The sequence below is a fragment of the Cyprinus carpio genome, chromosome A6, assembly GCF_018340385.1.
Source record: "Cyprinus carpio isolate SPL01 chromosome A6, ASM1834038v1, whole genome shotgun sequence".
NCBI lineage: Eukaryota > Metazoa > Chordata > Actinopteri > Cypriniformes > Cyprinidae > Cyprinus > Cyprinus carpio.
The window spans coordinates 30,654,519-30,673,198 of record NC_056577.1 but is presented as its reverse complement, the minus strand read 5'-3'; the positions used below and the strand labels follow the sequence as shown (position 1 = coordinate 30,673,198).

The following is an 18,680-nucleotide window of genomic DNA, read 5'->3' as shown; positions in this document are numbered from 1 at the left end:
TATTATAGTTACAGTTACTAGTAAAAATTATTTTTCTAAATATTACTAGTGTATATATATATATATATATATATATATATATATATATATATATATATATACACACACACACACACACACACACACATACATACATACATATATATAGGTTGGGTATTGAACTAACGTTAAGAAATGGAACATAAATAATAATAAACAAAATAAAATAAACATACATACATACATATATATATATATATATATATATATATATATATATATATATATATATATATATGTTTATTTTGTTTATTATTATTTCTTATTAAGCAAAGCTGTGACAAATTAAAACACCTCCAGTTCACTAGCAGGCGCTGCGCTCTTCACAGTGGCTGCATAAAGCGCTGCGAAATAATACCGGAAGTATAGCTGAGGACGTTCTTTCCGGCTCCGGTCTCTCAGCAAGAGTAAAGGTAGGCCGAAACAAGAGCCGAAAATCCGTGCAAAATCTTCATCATCTTAGTAGTTTAAGTGTTTTTTCAAGCGAATCCCGTTAAGATAAATTCCTAATAATGAATATGTCTTAGTCTTGGGGAAATCTGCAGACGATAAATACTACATTTAAGACAGGAAATGCGACAGTCTTGTGTGCTGCGGCGCGAGAGCGCTTCACGGCTCGTATCAAGTCAATAAAGAAAAATAAAACAAGAAAATAACATTAAATAAACGATTTACTGTTGTTCACGAAAGTAAGTCATTTAAGTACAAAATAAATAAATAATTGAAACTATATATTGTTATTAATGTATGTAAACGCGTTTAGCATGCTAGTGCCTTCAGAGCCGCGCTGACAAAAATAACCAAGATATTACCATGTTTTTATTTATTAACAAAGTATTGACGTGACTACTATATTCATATATCTTAGCAGCATGTACCATTAATACCATGGTATTATCATCACTGTACCCTGGTACTACAGCAGGACTTGATTCTCAGCTAACTAATGAAAGATACAACACTGATTTGATATTCTAGTGTACTTTATGCAGTATGTGCGTAAAATTTCAATATAATGATATTCCCATTTTATTCAATGTATCTATGCACGCCATCTAATTTGCATATTGATGTGTTCTTGGGGCAAACTAATGACAAAGTAACTTCTAAAAAAATGCATCACCATTTTCATAAGAATAATATCTCATGTTTCATATGAATACTGATCTATTATTTCTTTCCCTGTTGACTTGTGTCTGATTATCTGATTATCTACTGAAGATGTATAGAAATGATGCCGTTTCATAACAAAAAAAAAGTCATATTCCAGTTTAAAACCCCATAACATTTTTCTGAGATGTTTATGACAAACAGCTTGAAAATTTGTCAGCTTTAGATAATTACAAAATATAATCATATTTCCCTAAGAATGCTAAATTTGATCATTGTCAGTTTGATACCTCTGAAGAGCCCTGAATGTGCTCTGTACAGGACATCCGGACTTAAAACTGAGGCATGTAGGGTCTAACTAAAATATGATGTGCTCTACAGAGGACAGAAGTCTGTATCTGGGTCCCAGGAGGATAAAAACTTGAATGGTTGTATTTCTCTTTCTGCAGATGTTGATGCCCAAGAAGAACCGTATTGCTATCTATGAGCTCCTCTTCAAAGAGGGTGTCATGGTGGCCAAGAAAGACGTGCATCTTGCGAAACATCCAGAGCTCGCTGACAAAAATGTACCCAACCTTCACGTGATGAAGGCCATGCAGGTGAGTCCTAATGAACGGCACGAGCTCGGACCAGTCAGTGATGTGAATGTATATTAAAATACATTGTCCTTCACAGTCTCTGAAGTCATGCGGGTACGTCAAAGAGCAGTTTGCTTGGCGCCATTTCTACTGGTACCTGACCAATGAGGGCATCCAGTACCTGCGGGACTTCCTCCACCTGCCCCCAGAGATCGTGCCCGCCACCCTCCGCCGCCAGACACGCCCAGAGACCGCCAGACCCCGTCCCAAGGGTAAGCGCAAAGTCCCTTTTGAAGGGAAGTCTGTGCACTCGGCACCAATATTTGCAACGCATCTGGGCAGCGATTTCACGCATCCAAGATCAAGTCCGATCCAAATGAATGCGGGAATCCTGAAATCTCAAAAACCACCTGCTGAACTCACACTGAAATTACACATTTCAAATCGGCAACCAAATCAGAAATGAACTGCTCCATGAATGTTGTTCCTTATGCTAAAATAACTTTAAAAAAAGCATATTTTTCAGGTTAGACCAGCCAATGTGCAGTCATAAGCGTGAGTCTTGGGTTTCTATGGGAACCAGAGCTTCTACCAATCAGCCATTGGCTGTTTCATTCAGAAGGCGGGACATATTCCGCCATATTGCATGTTGCAGTTTCTCCCATTCATAAGTGATAGGAGTGAACTGTCTTTGTATATCTATAGTTTTTGTTAAGAGGCTTAACGTCCTCTCCTAAAGAGCGTTTCAAAATGAGTCCTTCACCTTCATGATTTTCCATGCAACATATTTAGAAGAAAATCCACACAGCTTTCCCATGCGATGACGTTCATACTGAACAAAAAAAAAAAATCTTTAAAAGTAGTTCATATCTCTCATGCTGTAATTTGTATAATCATTATTACTAGAAAGCTTTGTTATGGTTTCAGAAGAAATAAAATATAGTGCTTTGACCTTTTTTTTTTTTTTTTTGGTGCTCGACTGATGGATGGTTGTATGCAAAATGTCATTCATGATGTCACAGTCCCTTTCAAAGAGCTTGTCTAAATCTAAATGTGGTGTTCTGCAGGTCTTGAGGGAGAGAGACCGGCTCGTCTGGCCCGTGGCGAGGGAGACAGAGATGCTTATAGACGGTCTGCAGCTCCGCGTACGTATACAATACATACTAACTTACTCTTAATCAGCGGCCTCTGTGTGGCATTGTGTTAAACTAAAACCTGTTGATCTTACAGCTGGTGCAGACAAGAAGGCTGAAGCTGGAGCAGGTGCAGCCACAGAATTCCAGTTTGTAAGTACTTGTCTGTAAATGCTATTTTAATTCAACAATTACTTAAATCATCCTACTGGGAAAAGGAAATTGAGATGCTTACCTTGCATGCATTCTCTCTTGTGTTTTCAGAGAGGTGGTTTTGGCCGTGGCAGAGGACAACAGCCACAGTAGTTTTCCACATTATCTGTACAATAAAGGTTTAAAAGTACGTCTGTGTCTGACTTGTTCATATATTGGTTTCAGGTATTTATGAATGCATTCATTGTGTTATTTGATGCCTTAAAAGAGTCATTCATCCAAAAATGTGAATTTGCTGAAAAACTTAAGTTCAAACTGCTGATAAAAAAAAATCACAATAATCCTTGCAACTCTAGTCCTTGAATTAACATTTTGTGAAGGGAAAAGCTGCGTGTTTGTAAGAAACAAATCCATCAAGATGTTTTTATCTTCAAACCTTTGCTTCTGCTGAAATGAGTCCACTATCCATAATATTGCTTGCGTTAGTGAATCAGGAGAAAAATATGCACAGATCAAGCACCGTTAACAAAACAGTCCAAAAAAATGTTTGTGGGTTTTGATTTGAGAGGACAACAGGACATGGACTTATTTTCCACTGGAGTTAGTGTTATAATGGATAATGGACTTACTTTGCCAGAAAAAAATAGTTAGAATGTCTTGATGGATTTTTTTTTCCTTACAAACAAGCAGCTTTTGGCTTCACTTCACTGATGGACCAGAGTGGTGTGGATTACTGTGATGTTTTTATCAGCTGTTTGGACTCTCATTCTGACGGCACCCATTCACTCCAGAGGATCCCTTGGTGAGCAAGTGACGGAATGCTATATTTCTACAAGTCTGTTCCCATAAAGAAAAAAACTCATCTACATCTTGGATGTGTTGAAGTCAATATTTAAGCAAATTTTCATTTTTACATGAACTATTCTTTTTAAAAATATCCAAAAATGTTTGAATTCTTACCTGCTTTCTGTGTTGTCAATTTTGGTCCATCATCCTTGAAGAAACCTGTAAATCTTAAATGTATATAGTTTGACAACATTTTAATGTTACACTAGCTTATATATATATAGTTTGCCTCAAAAGCCATGAAGTACAAACACTATGCTACATAAATCAGAATATTTGGCATGTTAAAAATAATAAACATTTTGACTCTTTTGGGACAAAGTCATTGAAACCTTGAGATGAAATACTGGTGTTTATTAGTTGGCACATTTATATTACATTCTCATACTGGTTGATTTCACAATCCCAAAATTGAAAAGCAAAACAATCCAGTGAAGGGTGTAGCTGTGAAACTGAAGTCTCTCAGCTTTGGTTTCGGAGTGTCGGGAGATCTGTCACAGTTCCAGCATCCCATTTAAACCAATTACATCATGTTTACCAGGCCGAACTCTCATTTACGTTACAAAAGTTTACATTCCGAGTCACAAGCAGGGCAAAATGTAAGGTGCTTTCCGTGAGATGTTCAGTAAGGATATGGGTATTTCACAAGGTCTGTGATGCACATCAAATGCAGCAGTTTAGATTTCACATCCTTGACTTGTAGGACATTGCTTAAGACCATTCACAGCAATGATGGGCTACAGACGCGCAGCGCAGCCTCTTCCACTTCCTACACGAGTCGAAAAGTTATATGCTGCTGTGCTACTGAAAATGAGGGGTACATTAGGATAACCATCACACATTTCAATCAAGAAAACAGTCCAGATGAGGGATTACATGCTACACTGAAAGTGAAAGAGAAAGACTTGCAATCAGCTGCAAATTCAATGACATTAGTGTTGATAGATATTAATCAAAGGCATGTAAACACAAATATGTATGTTCATTCACTTTTTAGATTTTGGGTTCATTACTCACTTTGCAGTTCGACTAACAATAAAAAGAAATCTTGAATTAAAAATGTCCTTTACAAGCATCTTGCATCATAAATGCACTTAAAACTCCCGGAGGAGCAAAACGATGCGGTTCAGTCTCAAGGAAATAAATCACCCAACCTAACGTGTACCATATCTATACAACACAACAAGCACTCGAATTTGACGTTTTGATCTGTACAAGAGCAGTTAAAAGACACCAAAACATCTCGCTAACTACAGTGGCTCAAGATTCACAGTATTGCGCCAACTGCTGCTTTCCAAGCGCTTTACAGAGCGTGCAGTTCGGCTTCAAAGACGCATTTGACATTTCAAAAGAAGAGACGATGTTTAAATGTTTTCTAGATGAAGATATGGTCATTTCTAAAAAGGGTGAGAGGTTAAAACAACCAAAAACCTCATCAGCTGGACTTGAAGTCCAAGAAAACAGAAGGCCAGAAAACACCTTCAGCAACTGATGTCAGAAGAATATTAATGGCCAAATCTACTTAGGGAAGATGAAAAAATTAGTGCCCTCAGAAATGTTGTGAAAACTGCCCTAGTGCAGACTATAGAGCTAGTTTTGTGCAAAATTAAAAAGGGAAATACTATATAACCATCTCCATTGAAATAGCTCTTTAGGTGTCATTGAATGTAAACAGCTAAAATGAACAAGAAACACATTCTACTTCCTTAAAGAGATAATTGCATTAAAAAAAAAAATTCTGTAATTATTTACTCACAAAATACATAAAATTAGAATGGAAAAAAAAAATATTATTAAAGTCAAAGGCTACCGTCAACTGTTTGGTTACCAACATTCTTCAAAATCTCTTCTTCCGTGCTCAACAGAAGAAATAAACTCATACAGGTTTGAAAAAACTTGAGTAAATAATGACAGAATTAAAATTTTTGGGTGAACTATTCCGGTGTATTTCAGTATACTCCATAAGACAAAAAAGTGGTTAAATTTTACCCAAGATCAACTGCTCATTATTGATGGAAACAATATGAACCTACGGTAGAAAAAAGCATCCATTTTCGAAACGGCCAGATAACATTATAATAGTTCACTGTGTTTTTGCTTGTGAATCTTCTAGTTTAGAGAGGGTTTCCAAGCTACTTCTTGATTTAACTGTCCACTCTTCTCTACTGTGGCACTTATTAAATTCAACATGGTATGTGCAACCCTTTTTACTTCTTTAAAATGTGTAACGTATTGTGAGGAAGAAACGAAACAAGACCTCTATCCATCTGGAAGTGAATGCATCTTGAAAAGTGAGTGTTTCATACCATAATGGGATTGCAGTTGCACAATATGGGGCATTAATGAAACCAGGAAAATACGTTAAAAAGTAAGTTGAGTCCATTTTGTTTTCATGTTGATTTTAAAAAGTGCTGCAGAAAACAACAACCTGCCAAACCATACCACCGCTATATCACAGTCTGCTTAAAGGGGAACTGTTTCGTTTCTACATCACTAGCCGCACCAAACCGAATTGCAAAAATAATGTCAGAACAATTAATTTACAATGACTTGGTGCTGCTAGTGGCACAAATTACACTCAAGATTCACTGTAATGTTTGCAATACTAAATTCAAAGTCCTTCAAACATCAGCGGGTTGGAAAAAATGAACTGGATTCAAAAAAAGTGTGCGCTTGTAGAATTGCGCTCCAGTCGAATCAGGTATTAGTATAAATTAAATATGTTTTTGCGGACCCATAAGTTATTTACAAGATGGCAAGACAAAAAAAAAATTTTAAAAAATGGGCAAGTTAAGAGCAACAATTTAACACAAAGTACAAGTTAAACATTCATCGCATCACACAAACTCATGAGACAAATAAATACCAGTGTTCATGCAAACTATTCATTTCTTACAGTTCCACCGTTTAGAAGACTAAATGTTTTCTCTCACAACCGCCAAAAGAGACCTAATGAAAAACACGTTCACACTTACACACGCAGAGGAAATCTAATGTGTAAAAATACTGAAAGCCACATGCTGACGCTCCATGTGTATATTTTTACATCACAACAGTAAAAAGTAGTTCTTGCTTTCGTTTAATCTCACACTTGGGCCGCTAAAAGGACGTGGGTCGGGGGTTCATGCAACAGTCCGCATGAAAAGAGGTTTAAACAGGAAATAGCTAAAGTGTAACATTTACAAAACATCGTTTCGAATATTCAGCCAACACTTGATGTCTGCTCCACCTTCTCGGTGCTCTAAGGCCTTGGCAAACCGTTGTTTTTGTGTGTTTTAAAGAAAAGGAATCAAAAGAACAGAATAATGAAAGTAAGAGCAAGAGTGGTGGAAGCTTCCGGAGTGTCTGTGTTTTTCATTAGTTATCTGATATCAGAGACCGAGCTCTGATTAATGCTGTAGGTGGGCGACAGGTCTCCGCTTATCGTGGCCACCAGGGGCGTCCCGTTACTGTTCACACAGCCTTCCTGCAGGGCCTCGAAGTAAGTGGCCTGTACTGGTTTGTGACACTGCAACACTTCTATGGCATCTTCGATTTTGAACCATTCCCTTTTTCTCCCTGTCAAAAAAAAAAAAGATAAGTAGGTGTTATGAGCCAAATAGGTTGATACTGGCCAACAGAAGACAACTGTATGTCGTAAGGTTTTACATACTTGTAAATCCCAGAGTGGCTCTGACAAGAATATTCTGATATTGATTAGAATTTGGTCATATTTTGATGGGATAAATCATAATAACGTTGCCTTGACATTGCTACATGCCTGTGAATTATCTGAAGGGTCATGTAAGAAATGTATTTAGTATATACTCTGTAAAGAAATATTCTTTCATATTGTTTAGAAAATGTTGGGTTAGTAAGTTTTTTTTTTTTTTTTTTTTTGAAATTTAGAAATTTTAAATAAATGCTGTTCTTTTGAACATTTTATTCATCAAAGAATCCTGTAACGTAATTTATCACAGTTTCTACAAAAATATGAAGCAGCACGACTGTTTTCAACATTGATAATAATCAGAAATATTTCTTGAGCAGCAGATCAGTATATTAGAATGATTTCTGAAGATCATGTGACACTGAAGACTGGAGGAATGATGCTGAAAATTTAGCTTTGCATCACAGGAATAAATTACATTTTACAGTATATTCAACTAGAAGCCAGTTATTTGAAATTGTAATAATATTTCCCAATATTACAGATTTTACAAGATTTTTAATGATAAATAAAAACATTAAAAAGCCAAACTTTTGAAATGTAGTGTATTATTCGAAAATACAAACCAATGTTGACTGAATCCTCCCAATCTTCCAGAACTTCGGTTACGATGAGAACGTAGACGTACGTTCTGTGTTTCCTATCTCGATTCTGTGTATAAAACAAAATGTTATTTAAAATAGTTAAGACAAGCAGCATAACACTTTAAATGCTTTTATGAAAACCATTTCTTACCTCAAATATTCCTACTAGTCTTCCTAAAGTGCCCTTAACACCAGCCTGTAAAACAATGAATAGATTAAACTAAAACACTGTGTGTTTCATGATCAGAGACAGTCATTATTATGTGATCAGGTCCCTCGGCTATTTTCGGGGTCAACAAAAGATGGATTTGTTTTGATCTACTGGTGAAAACAAGCAGGACAGCACATCAACAGGAACATGACAGTCTACACCCGTCCTGAGTGATAGCGATCCATCATGACGCTGTTTAGGCCAAATGTCATGTACACGACATGGCGGTGACCTCAACTTGAGTAGCTGATTGTCAACAAACATGGTCTAAATTTAGCCCTGATTATATAGTGATGGTCCAAAAGTCTGAGACCACTTGTGAAAATGTTCAATTTAAAACACACTACCAGTTAAAAGTGTGGCATCTGTGAGATTTTCATTTTTTTAATTATCAATGCTGCATTTATTTGATAAAATAAACCAATAATAATGTGAAATATTACTACAATTTAAAATAACAGTTTTCTATTGTAATATGTTTTAAAATGTAATTTATTCCTGTGATGCAAAGCTGAATTTTCAGCATCATTACTCCAGTCTTCAGTGTCACATGATCCTTCAGAAATCATTCTAATATGCTAATTTCATGCTTTATTTGTAACATTATAATTGTCACTTATGATCAATCCAATACAACCTTGCTAATTTAAAAGTATTTATTTAATTTCACTCTCTCTCAAATATTTTTTTTTACTGACCTCAAACTTTTGAATGGTAGTGTTGAAATAAATATATGTGTGTGTGTGTGTGTGTGTGTGTATGTGTGTGTGTGTGTGTGTAAAAAACTAGGTTTTCTTTCTTTTGCTTCAGTGACCTGATGATCATGTTCCAAAGAGCATCATGAGCTTCAAAAACATCTGACCAAGAGTCACATGATCAAACACACTCATTTACTTCCTTTTGATTAGTCACATAGAAAAGCAGAATATTCCTTAATATTTTAACATTGTCACATGATGACCTTTAGATTTCAAAATCTAAAAACTTTTCGATATGCTCTCAGACTTCAGGACAATCCCACATATGCGATCCCGTCAAACACTGATGACACTGTGTCATGGTACGTTTATAGTCGATGGCCGCTTTGGCTACTCTCCGGCAGTAGAGGTGTGAAGAGCAGCTCTTAATCTGAGTGTAATGCCCTTTAAAACTGTAAGGCGATCGTGCCGGGAGATCGAGCAACATGTTCTGACATCTGTCAGATGGCCAGCGAAACTAAGAGCGTATGGCGGATCTCAGCTGACGGAACATTATCACTTCTCTTCATGAGAAACCCCACAGGTTAAGTGTCAGCAGAGAGAAAACCTAGAGTTTCCGTGTTTGCACGATGTATCGAGTCAAAATGTACCGATTCTGAATCTATTTTATCACTATTTGCTAGAAAAGCAGTCATTTCAGTAGTAATTTTTGTGAACATCTGGGGCCTCATTTTTAAAGATCTGTGCAGAACGATCTTAAAAGCGAATTGTTTTTGAAATGTTACCATGAATAATTTATAATTAACGTCTAACGTCTGAAAAAAAAAAGTTTCTCTATTATTAATTGTGTACAAAGTCAGTGTGCATTTAAATTGGAAATCATTAGCCATCCAAAAAATATATTGAAAAAAAAATCATGATAAATGAATGAGATCTCCTACAAGAAGCTTTGACAATCGTAGACAGTCTTTGTAATGGACAGCTGATTATGATAAAGAATCTATTTCATGCATAATCCTAGAGATGAAAGCCAAACCTCTTCACAGACTTCTCGTGCAGCAGCGACGTTGGGCTCTTCCTCGGGCTCCATTCCTCCTCCGGGTACGATCCATTTGTCTGGATATCTGCTGCTGCTTACCAGTAACACCTGTGTGGACACATATTCTAGGTTTCAATCTGGTGGACTGGCTGAAAGTCAGTGATAGGACAATATATCGGTCTGGACAATTAATAATGGGCCACTGTGAAATAATCGCCACTTGCCACTGCTCTTCAACAGAAGTGATGCGTCCTCTTTTGTCCGGTCAAAATCTCCCGGCAAAACTCATTGTGAGTCACTATTTGTTAAAGATCTGTGCAGAACGATCTTAAAAGCGAACTGTTTTTGAAATGTTACCATGAATAATTTATAAAACGTCTGAAAAAAAAAAAAAAAAGTTTCCCTATTATTAAACCCCTCATTTAAGCAATTTAATTAATTTTGGTAATGTAATAATCCTTAAAGCCGTTAAAATACAACTCTATTAATCTATACATTTCAGTTTTACAATCAATTATTATAATTACTAGTATATAAACACAAAAAGTTTGTCTGCATGCTTTCCAGTTGGCATATGCATGAAAACATCTTCACATCAGTTTCTGGCTATTATGATGAATAGTGATACATTCATTCCTCACTTGTGACGTAGGATGAAATCAATGGCATTTAGGATCAAATATGTTTTATAAAATAAAATTGTATAATATAAATGTTGGCATAATTTTGGTTACAACTGAAAACCCCATTTTACTTACGCTTTCAAACGATGTAATAAAGTGCTCTCATTTACTTCTAAGACGTACCATACCATACGTGTTTCCACACTGAAGAAACATTACCACGGTATATTTCTAAGAGCTACGGTAGGCCTATTACCTGATACCATCACTGTACCACAGTACTGCTTTGTTTTGTAAATGATGTTATCCAATTATCTCCAAAGAACACCATGGTACTTTTTGTTAGTGGTGCTCAAAAACAAAATAAAAGTATTTCACACGTGTACAATGGTAGTAATGGTATTCTTGTAAGTACCAAATGGTTATCCAGATTCATGAAACACATGAATTTCAGTACCATCGTATATTTTAAAGCATTATAGTATTACCTTGATGTACCATGATAAACCACAGTACTTTATTGCATTTGATGGAATTTCTCAGATTGAGATTTAACACATTCTCACATCAGACGGCTTTCAGTAAATCTATCAAGCTGTCAGCGAGTCGCGCCTTCATTGATCAGCGCTTGTCGCGTCGTTTAACGCTAGGCCGACTCCGCTAACTAGTCTCGAGCTAACCGCTGATAGCACGCCGCTGCCAAAGGATTTGAGATCCAGCAGCTGACGCGTTGAGAGACGCACGCATCGCGCGTTCTCCCAGCGGCGCGGCGCGACTCACCTCCTGCTCGGTCTCGTTCCTGAAGCACAGGCAGGCGGCCCGCTTCTTGTACCCGTCTCCATCATAGGTGCGCGTTTGGTTCGACTTGAGCTTCATCATCTCGGGCTGGGCGTCGCGACTGAGATCGCAACCTGAACCTGCCGCGCGGCAAAAGAGGCAAAGTCCGCGAATTGAAATAAGCGCCGCGTAAATCACTGAAAATAATCTCTTCTACGCTTCATTTTTCCAAAGCCGAGCGCATCTCGGAGTCAGACGCCATTATCGAAACCGCTACGCGATGTGCGTAGCCTGCACGGCGCACACGGACAAAAAGCACGCTGTTGGCTTTAAAGAATACGGCCTGCGGACATGAAATTCCGCATAACAATCCGTTCATTGTATACACGTTAATATAATTGTGATTATTAATAAGAATTTGTTTTATTAACTGCTATACTATTTTTTATTATTAAATAAATCTAATCAGTATTGAATAAAAAAATACAGTTTTCTACAGAATATACAATATTAATTTTTATTAAGTTATTATTGTGAAACAGTTATACTAACACTAATTGTCATAATATTATTAATCAAATAAATATTTAATTCAAATATACCGTACTGTAATTTGTCTTGGAGTTTGTGAAGTAATACTATGTAAATACTAATATGTAACATACAATTAAAATTATTTAAAAAATCCCTTTAACCAATTAATATTCAAATAAAACAACACTAACAATACTGAAAATTATAATATAAATATATCATTACCTCACTTTATTTAGTAATTAAATTGAAGTTGAAATAAAACTTCATAAACATTTTTAAAGAGTAAACATAAAAATCTCCTTATAAGGATTTATATGTTTATAATATTTTTAATTGTTTAAATTCTTTAAAATATATTTTTTACCTTTGCAGGTTATTTAGTATTTAATTTTTTTTTTACACTTTTTTAATTTAATTAGTAACATTTCTTTAAATTATTATGGCAACCTATAACATTTAATATATTAATAAAATAAAATATTAAAATATAATAGTAATAATTAGTATTGTAAAATATGTAAATGCACAAACAATTTGAAAAAGTATTTTTATTAAGATCAACACACTCTACATACAAGTAAATTCTATAAATCTAATACACATTTTATAACTCTAATATTGTATTAATAAAATGTCACACACTATATGCCTATGTAGGCTATTTACTGCTACACAGACAATCGCTGCAGAATAAATGATATACTGTTGAAGGGATTGACATTATCTTGGGCTTTTGCTGTCTGTTCATGACACCGTAATACCTGAGGTGAATATTTCAGAAGTTATGAGGACTTGAATGCATAAAATACAGTCAATATTGTTTGAAGGAGCTATAATTTAGATTACACTTTTGCTCAATATATGCATTTTATTACTCAAGATTTCAAGGTGGTGTATAATTTTATTTTTTAGGGACCCTGAAAATAACAAATCTGAATCTTTGAGAACCATAGCTTATTGTCACTGTTGTGATTTGTCATGTACACAGCTGAATAAAATAAATCATTTTGAAATAAATATTCCAAAAGCACTTGGGTGTGGAGAACCTTGAGCTGATACCTGTAATGCCTGTTTAAGGAAATGTTGTAAGAAGGTGGTTTGTGTATGTTATATTATTATTGATATTATTAATACATTTCATTTTTCGGTTTTATGGATTTTTTTTAATTCATTTACATTTTGGTAACTTGAGTAACCACTTGATGGCGTCCTGAAGCAAAACCACCTGAGAAGCACTTCTAGCAAAGCGTATATTAGGGAAATATTTTAATTGATGTATTATTTCTTTCTTCACCATTAAGTGTTTATCCTTGCATCTATATTTATCCATTTAAGAATCACAAATTTCTATGCCAAATTCATTCCCCATTAGGAATTAGTACAATAAGCTGGAATGTCTTCTAACACAAGACACCAGCAAAGACTCTGTTTTCTGCGAATCAGTTTCAAAGTGCAATTTGTATCCGCAAGGTTGGTGTCAATGATGGCTTCAAAATTTAACAATGCTTCCATAAATTTCTATAGTGATAAACAATTACAAACAAACACAGACATATACATCCAAATACAAACCTTTGCTATTATCCTCAATGCTGATTCCTGGGAATTCTAGTGGAAAACATCACATTATAAGCTGTGGTTAAAGGAACAGTTCATTCAGAAATGAAAATATGCTGAAAATGTACTCTTCCTGAGGCCATCCACGATGTAGATCAGTTTGTTTCTTCATCGGAACAGATTTTGAGAAATTAAGTAATTCATCAATTGCATAGTTGCAGTGAATGGGTGCCGTCAGAATGAGAGTCTAAACAGCTGATAACACAATACTTCACACCACTCCAGTCCATCAATTAACAATTAACATCTTGTGAAGTAAAAAGATGGATGTTTGTAAAAGAAAAAAAAAATCCATCAAGGCGTTACAAATTCAAACCGCCACTTTTGGCCAAAAAGAAAAATATAATTAATAATGCTTCCTCCAGTGAAAAAAGTCCATCCTCCAATGCCCTTCTCATTAAAATCCACCAACATTTCTGTTTAGAACTGTTTGAGAGTGTTTTGCTTGTAAACAGTGTTTTATCTGTGCATATCTCTCTCTTGATTCAGATGAGATGACTTTTTCATTGGAGCAAATATGAAAAAAAAAAGTTTCATTTAAAAAATGTCTTAAGGTTGGTTTGTTTCTTACAAGCATACATGTTTTCTGTAGACATTAATTCATGGACTGGAGTGGTGTGGATTATTGTGATGTTTTTATCAGCTGTTTGTACTCTCATTCTGACGGCACCCATTCACTGCAGAGGATCCACTGGTGAGCAACTGATGTAATGCTACATTTCTCCAAATCTCTTCTGATGAAGAAAAAACCCATCTACATATGGATGGCCTGAGTGTGAGTTAACATCCAACAAATTTAGATTTTTGGGTGAACTATTCATTTAAACTAAATCTATGTGCTCCCTCAACATCTGGCCTGGGTAACTTGTATTTGATTACAAAATATAAGAACCTGCCTTGAAACAAATATTCACTGTTGGCTGCTAAGTATTATACACTAACAAAAATCTAGGTAAATTCAAAATGAATGCATTCTATGAGAACTATTAAGCCCATGATGTTACACATAGCTTGATCTAAATCTAGTCTACAATATGGACACAAAAATGACTAAACAGAACTACAAACAAAGCGTAAGTAGAAAAGCACCTCAGTCCAATAGATATATAATAAAAGTAACAGGAAACACATGACATTTGTATGCAGTGTGATTCTGGGTTCTACAGTATATTTGATCTAATGATATAAAACTCATGTATTATGCAGAATATTACATCTATTACTGTCCTTTTGTGGTTGTAGAAAGACGTGAATGACATTCCATGTTTTTCACAGGTTGGAGAGCAGACGGTTTGTTTCGTTGGGTATGAGGTAGTTAGATTGTTACTGCTCCTCTTCGTCATCTTCCTCAGCGTCCTCAGATGAGTCCTGAGGTTTTTCCTTTTCCTATTAGGAATGAAATCAAACATTTGGGGATGAAATGCTTGGAAGCAAAGCTTCTCTCTTGCATGCCATATTCAACATTTACAATGCCATTTTAAATAGGTTTAGCAAGGTAGTTTGACCTTTAAATTTGCACATAATTGATATATATAACATTTAAAGAGACAGTTCACCAAAAAATACACTACTGGCTAGTGGCAAATTGGAATGCTTTTTGAAGGAATGTTAAAGGAATAATAATACTGAAAATTCAGCTTTGCATCACAGGAATAAATTACATTTGAATAAATCTATTGTTTTGAATTGTAATAATATTTCACAATGTTACTGTTTTTACTGTATTTGTGATCCACTAAATGCAGCCTTGGTGAACAGAAGAGACTTTTTCAAAAACAGTTATTTATTTTATTTTAAATAATTTTACCGAGCAATGTACAATTACTGAACATTTACTCTCATGCCTTTATGATTTTCTTTCTTCCATGGATTTTATGCACAAAACGTGATGCTGCAAAAATGCATGTTAAATTCCTTTCAAACAGGACCCTGTGCTTTTAATGCATTAGCCAAGCATTCACATCTGCATACTAGCATAAAGTATAGATTTTTGGCCATAGTCAATATATGCTACAAAAACAATAATATATAATAGCTTCACAATAAATAAATAAATAAATAAACAAAAAGAAAACATGCAATAATTTTTTAAAATAAGCAGTGTTCCACACAACACAAACCTTATTTTTGAACAAACTATTATTTTAATATTTACCCCTTTCTTCAGCTTTCCCTTCGGTTTGCTGCCAGGAGCTGACGATTTCTATTGAAAAGAAAACAAAATTAACAAACAGTTATTCAAGTGTTAAATAATCAGTCACTTAGTTTTATGCAATAGTCCCTCCCATGCTAAACTATTGGATAAATCCAAGGACACTTCTATTTTTTTCAAAGCATTTTAACAGACCAATGTGGCAATGAATGGCAAGTACACCAATAGAGGGAGCCTGTTTCTGCACGTGACAGCAGATGGAGGGGGCATTGAGTTCATTGAGTTCATTGAGGACTCTTGAGGCAGGAGCTGACAGTGTATTGCTCAGGGCTGAGTGGCTAACAGCGGGTCACCTGCATTTGTTTGGCGGATGAGCTGTCAACGCATACTATTCATAATTAATAATGCATATACGTCTCTGTGTGTTTGGAAACCGGAGACAGCTGTGTTGTACAACTCTGCAACAGTGAGAAAAATAGTGTCTATATTTAAATCTATGCAATCGGCTATGCCATAATCACACAAAGGGACTAATTATTCATAGTGTGAGTTAATTAAAAAAAGAAGGCTTACTCTCTTGGATGGGCCTTTGTTTTTGCTGCCTTTCGGCCGTCCTCTTGATCTTTTCGCAGTTGGCGACCCACTCGATTCCTGAAAGAAAACATGTTTATTAAGAAGCTGTCTTAATACAACATTGTATTGTTACTAAAACTGGGGTTTTAGGGTATTTATATAAAAATACCATCTATACTGTTATTGCGTCATTAAAAAAATAAAGAGCCCTGTGCATTATTATTATTATTATAATTTTTTTGCTCAGAAAGTAAACTGGTTTACTTGATCACTATAATAATTGATCACTTATAACGCAGTATTTTTTTATACCTTTGGATGTTTCCTTGGTCTTCCTCGTCCCCTTTTCTCCACTCCATCCTTGTCTTTAAGGGAGACTGTTTGTTTCTCTGAATCGCTCATATTTCTTGGCTGTTTAAATAGAAATTAAATTAATTAAACAGCTGATTTTATATCCAAAGAGATGCAATTTGAACTGATTACCTACTAATATGACTTAAATAGAGGTTTATTAGTTACATTGAATGCATTATCTGATTATAAACTGATTGTCCATGACTATTAACTTAAGTCAAGTCTAAAAATGCATGAATGCAATGATTGATTAAGTTTAAAAGGAAGATCATTTTATGCACACAGCATTGAGGTTCCCTGGGACATTAAAAAAAAAAATGCACATTAACTCTCATAAAGTTTAATAACTGCATTCATGCCTGTAACCCTTCTGGATTCTTTTGTAAATAACTGGTGTTGATGCACAGGCGAGGCGCTCAGTAGGTTATGCAACGATAAATCTGTATGGAAGCCAAATAGTGCGCGCTGCACTTTAAGGCGGACGTGTAAATGAGCGCTCGTGCAACCATTTAAAAGAGAACGAAACCTTTACTTACATGCACTTACAGGAAAATAATGGTGTGATGCGCGCTGTTCTGTTCGGTGGCCCCACCTCCCGCACGATCTCTGCTGATTGAATTAGAGCGCAACCGACCGTCTACCAATAAACCACGGTCTAATTCCGAGCTAAACAGACGTCTGCGCGCGGAAAAGAGCGAAATTAACTCTGTCGCTTCCGACTGTATCGCGGGAGACGCGAAAGAGATGCGATTAAAGCGAGTTCAGGAACAGCCGCCTGTCAGCGGAATAAAAGGCCAGCGGAAAAGCGGGACGAGCCGCAGGTTGATGGGAAGAGAGGCGGATCTCACGCGCCATATGCTGCATATGATGGCTGTGACAAATAACTGGCGCCAAGCACAAAATCAACTTAAAGAGAAAATAACATAAAATAAATAAATAAATCTTCAAGCTTCTTTAAATTATATAATAAAATAAAATATAATATGCTATAGCCTACACAAGAAATAATATAAAAATAAATAATTAAATTCACTAGATAGATAGATAGATAGATAGATAGATAGATAGATAGATAGATAGATAGATAGATAGATAGATAGATAGATAGATAGATAGATAGATAGATAGAACGTGCAATTAATTTCCATGCAAATTAGGCTACTTATACCAACCAAGTATATTCAAAAAGAATAAAAGTATAAAACGAATAATAACCAATAACTTTTACTTGAAAATAAATCTTCATAATATATAAATAATAAAATAAATACATATATAGACAGACAGACAGACAGACAGACAGATAGATAGAAAAAATGTTAGATAGTTAGATAGATAGATAGATAGATAGATAGATAGATAGATAGATAGATAGATAGATAGATAGATAGATAGATAGATAGATAGATAGATAGATAGATAGATAGATAGATAGAACGTCTTCCATGAAAATAAAATAAAACAAATTACTTTTACTTTTAAAATAAATAAAAAAGCCTAAATTACGCAAAATAAATAAGTCGTCAAGCTTATAATATAATGTAATGTAATGTAATATATACAATTAGCTTCACAATAAATACATAAATCAGTGACATAGATTGTCGCCAAGCTTCTTTGAATAATTTAATATTATGTAATTATATAATATAATAGCATATAATATATAAATAATAAAATAAAGAGCAAAATTAATGAAATAAATACATATTCAAGTTTCTTTAAATAATATAATATATAATATATAATAATATGATTCATATAATATAATATAATATAATATAATAGATAAAAAAGACAAACCGGAAAGAAAGGGGCAGAATTATATAATATAATATAATATAATATATAATTGTTATATTATTGCATTAAAAAAAGAAAGAAAGAAAGAAAGAAAGAAAGAAAGAAAGAAAGAAAGAAAGAAAGAAAGAAAGAAAGAAAGAAAGA

At 34.8% G+C, this 18,680-nt stretch overlaps 3 protein-coding genes across 4 annotated transcripts; 1 reads left to right on the top strand and 2 right to left on the bottom strand.

Moving 5' to 3' along the window:
- The first annotated feature begins 349 nt into the window (after window positions 1-349).
- LOC109057405 (40S ribosomal protein S10) lies at window positions 350-3,203 on the top strand. The gene is made up of 6 exons (XM_042758979.1): window positions 350-452; window positions 1,599-1,748; window positions 1,825-1,999; window positions 2,795-2,872; window positions 2,958-3,013; window positions 3,125-3,203. Exons 2-6 carry the CDS (start codon window positions 1,599-1,601, stop codon window positions 3,164-3,166), a joined length of 501 nt encoding a protein of 166 aa, XP_042614913.1. The 5' UTR covers window positions 350-452; the 3' UTR covers window positions 3,167-3,203.
- A 995-nt stretch (window positions 3,204-4,198) lies between these two features.
- LOC109057403 (diphosphoinositol polyphosphate phosphohydrolase 1-like) lies at window positions 4,199-11,810 on the bottom strand. The gene is made up of 5 exons (XM_019074645.2): window positions 11,504-11,810; window positions 10,098-10,208; window positions 8,304-8,348; window positions 8,135-8,219; window positions 4,199-7,417 (listed from the first exon to the last, which is right to left on the bottom strand). The coding sequence occupies exons 1-5, from the start codon at window positions 11,600-11,602 to the stop codon at window positions 7,221-7,223; spliced, it is 537 nt and encodes a 178-aa protein (XP_018930190.1). The 5' UTR covers window positions 11,603-11,810; the 3' UTR covers window positions 4,199-7,220.
- A 2,294-nt stretch (window positions 11,811-14,104) lies between these two features.
- LOC109057402 (high mobility group protein HMG-I/HMG-Y-like) lies at window positions 14,105-17,639 on the bottom strand. 2 transcript variants are annotated; one of them, XM_019074644.2, is made up of 5 exons: window positions 17,280-17,639; window positions 16,692-16,790; window positions 16,380-16,457; window positions 15,810-15,857; window positions 14,105-15,040 (listed from the first exon to the last, which is right to left on the bottom strand). In XM_019074644.2, exons 2-5 carry the CDS (start codon window positions 16,779-16,781, stop codon window positions 14,978-14,980), a joined length of 279 nt encoding a protein of 92 aa, XP_018930189.1. In that variant the 5' UTR covers window positions 16,782-16,790; window positions 17,280-17,639; the 3' UTR covers window positions 14,105-14,977. The 2 variants fall into 2 exon arrangements, with proteins under 2 accessions (XP_018930189.1, XP_018930188.1); XM_019074643.2 differs by having other exon boundaries at window positions 17,270-17,631.
- Window positions 17,640-18,680: the final 1,041 nt, after the last annotated feature.

What these genes read in the sequence shown, in the direction of transcription:
- LOC109057405 (XM_042758979.1), top strand. Translation starts at nt 1,599, where the DNA reads ATGTTGATGCCCAAGAAGAACCGTATTGCTATCTATGAGCTCCTCTTC. An exon ending in ACGTGATGAAGGCCATGCAG is followed by an intron (nt 1,749 to 1,824) that starts GTGAGTCCTAAT and finishes TGTCCTTCACAG; the next exon opens with TCTCTGAAGTCATGCGGGTA. An exon ending in CAGCCACAGAATTCCAGTTT is followed by an intron (nt 3,014 to 3,124) that starts GTAAGTACTTGT and finishes TTGTGTTTTCAG; the next exon opens with AGAGGTGGTTTTGGCCGTGG.
- LOC109057403 (XM_019074645.2), bottom strand. Translation starts at nt 11,602, where the DNA reads ATGATGAAGCTCAAGTCGAACCAAACGCGCACCTATGATGGAGACGGG. An exon ending in CACGAGAAGTCTGTGAAGAG is followed by an intron (nt 8,349 to 10,097) that starts GTTTGGCTTTCA and finishes ATTGTTTTACAG; the next exon opens with GCTGGTGTTAAGGGCACTTT. An exon ending in GACTAGTAGGAATATTTGAG is followed by an intron (nt 8,220 to 8,303) that starts GTAAGAAATGGT and finishes TTTTATACACAG; the next exon opens with AATCGAGATAGGAAACACAG.
- LOC109057402 (XM_019074644.2), bottom strand. Translation starts at nt 16,781, where the DNA reads ATGAGCGATTCAGAGAAACAAACAGTCTCCCTTAAAGACAAGGATGGA. An exon ending in ACAAAGGCCCATCCAAGAGA is followed by an intron (nt 15,858 to 16,379) that starts GTAAGCCTTCTT and finishes TCTTTTCAATAG; the next exon opens with AAATCGTCAGCTCCTGGCAG. An exon ending in AGGGAAAGCTGAAGAAAGGG is followed by an intron (nt 15,041 to 15,809) that starts GTAAATATTAAA and finishes CATTCCTAATAG; the next exon opens with GAAAAGGAAAAACCTCAGGA.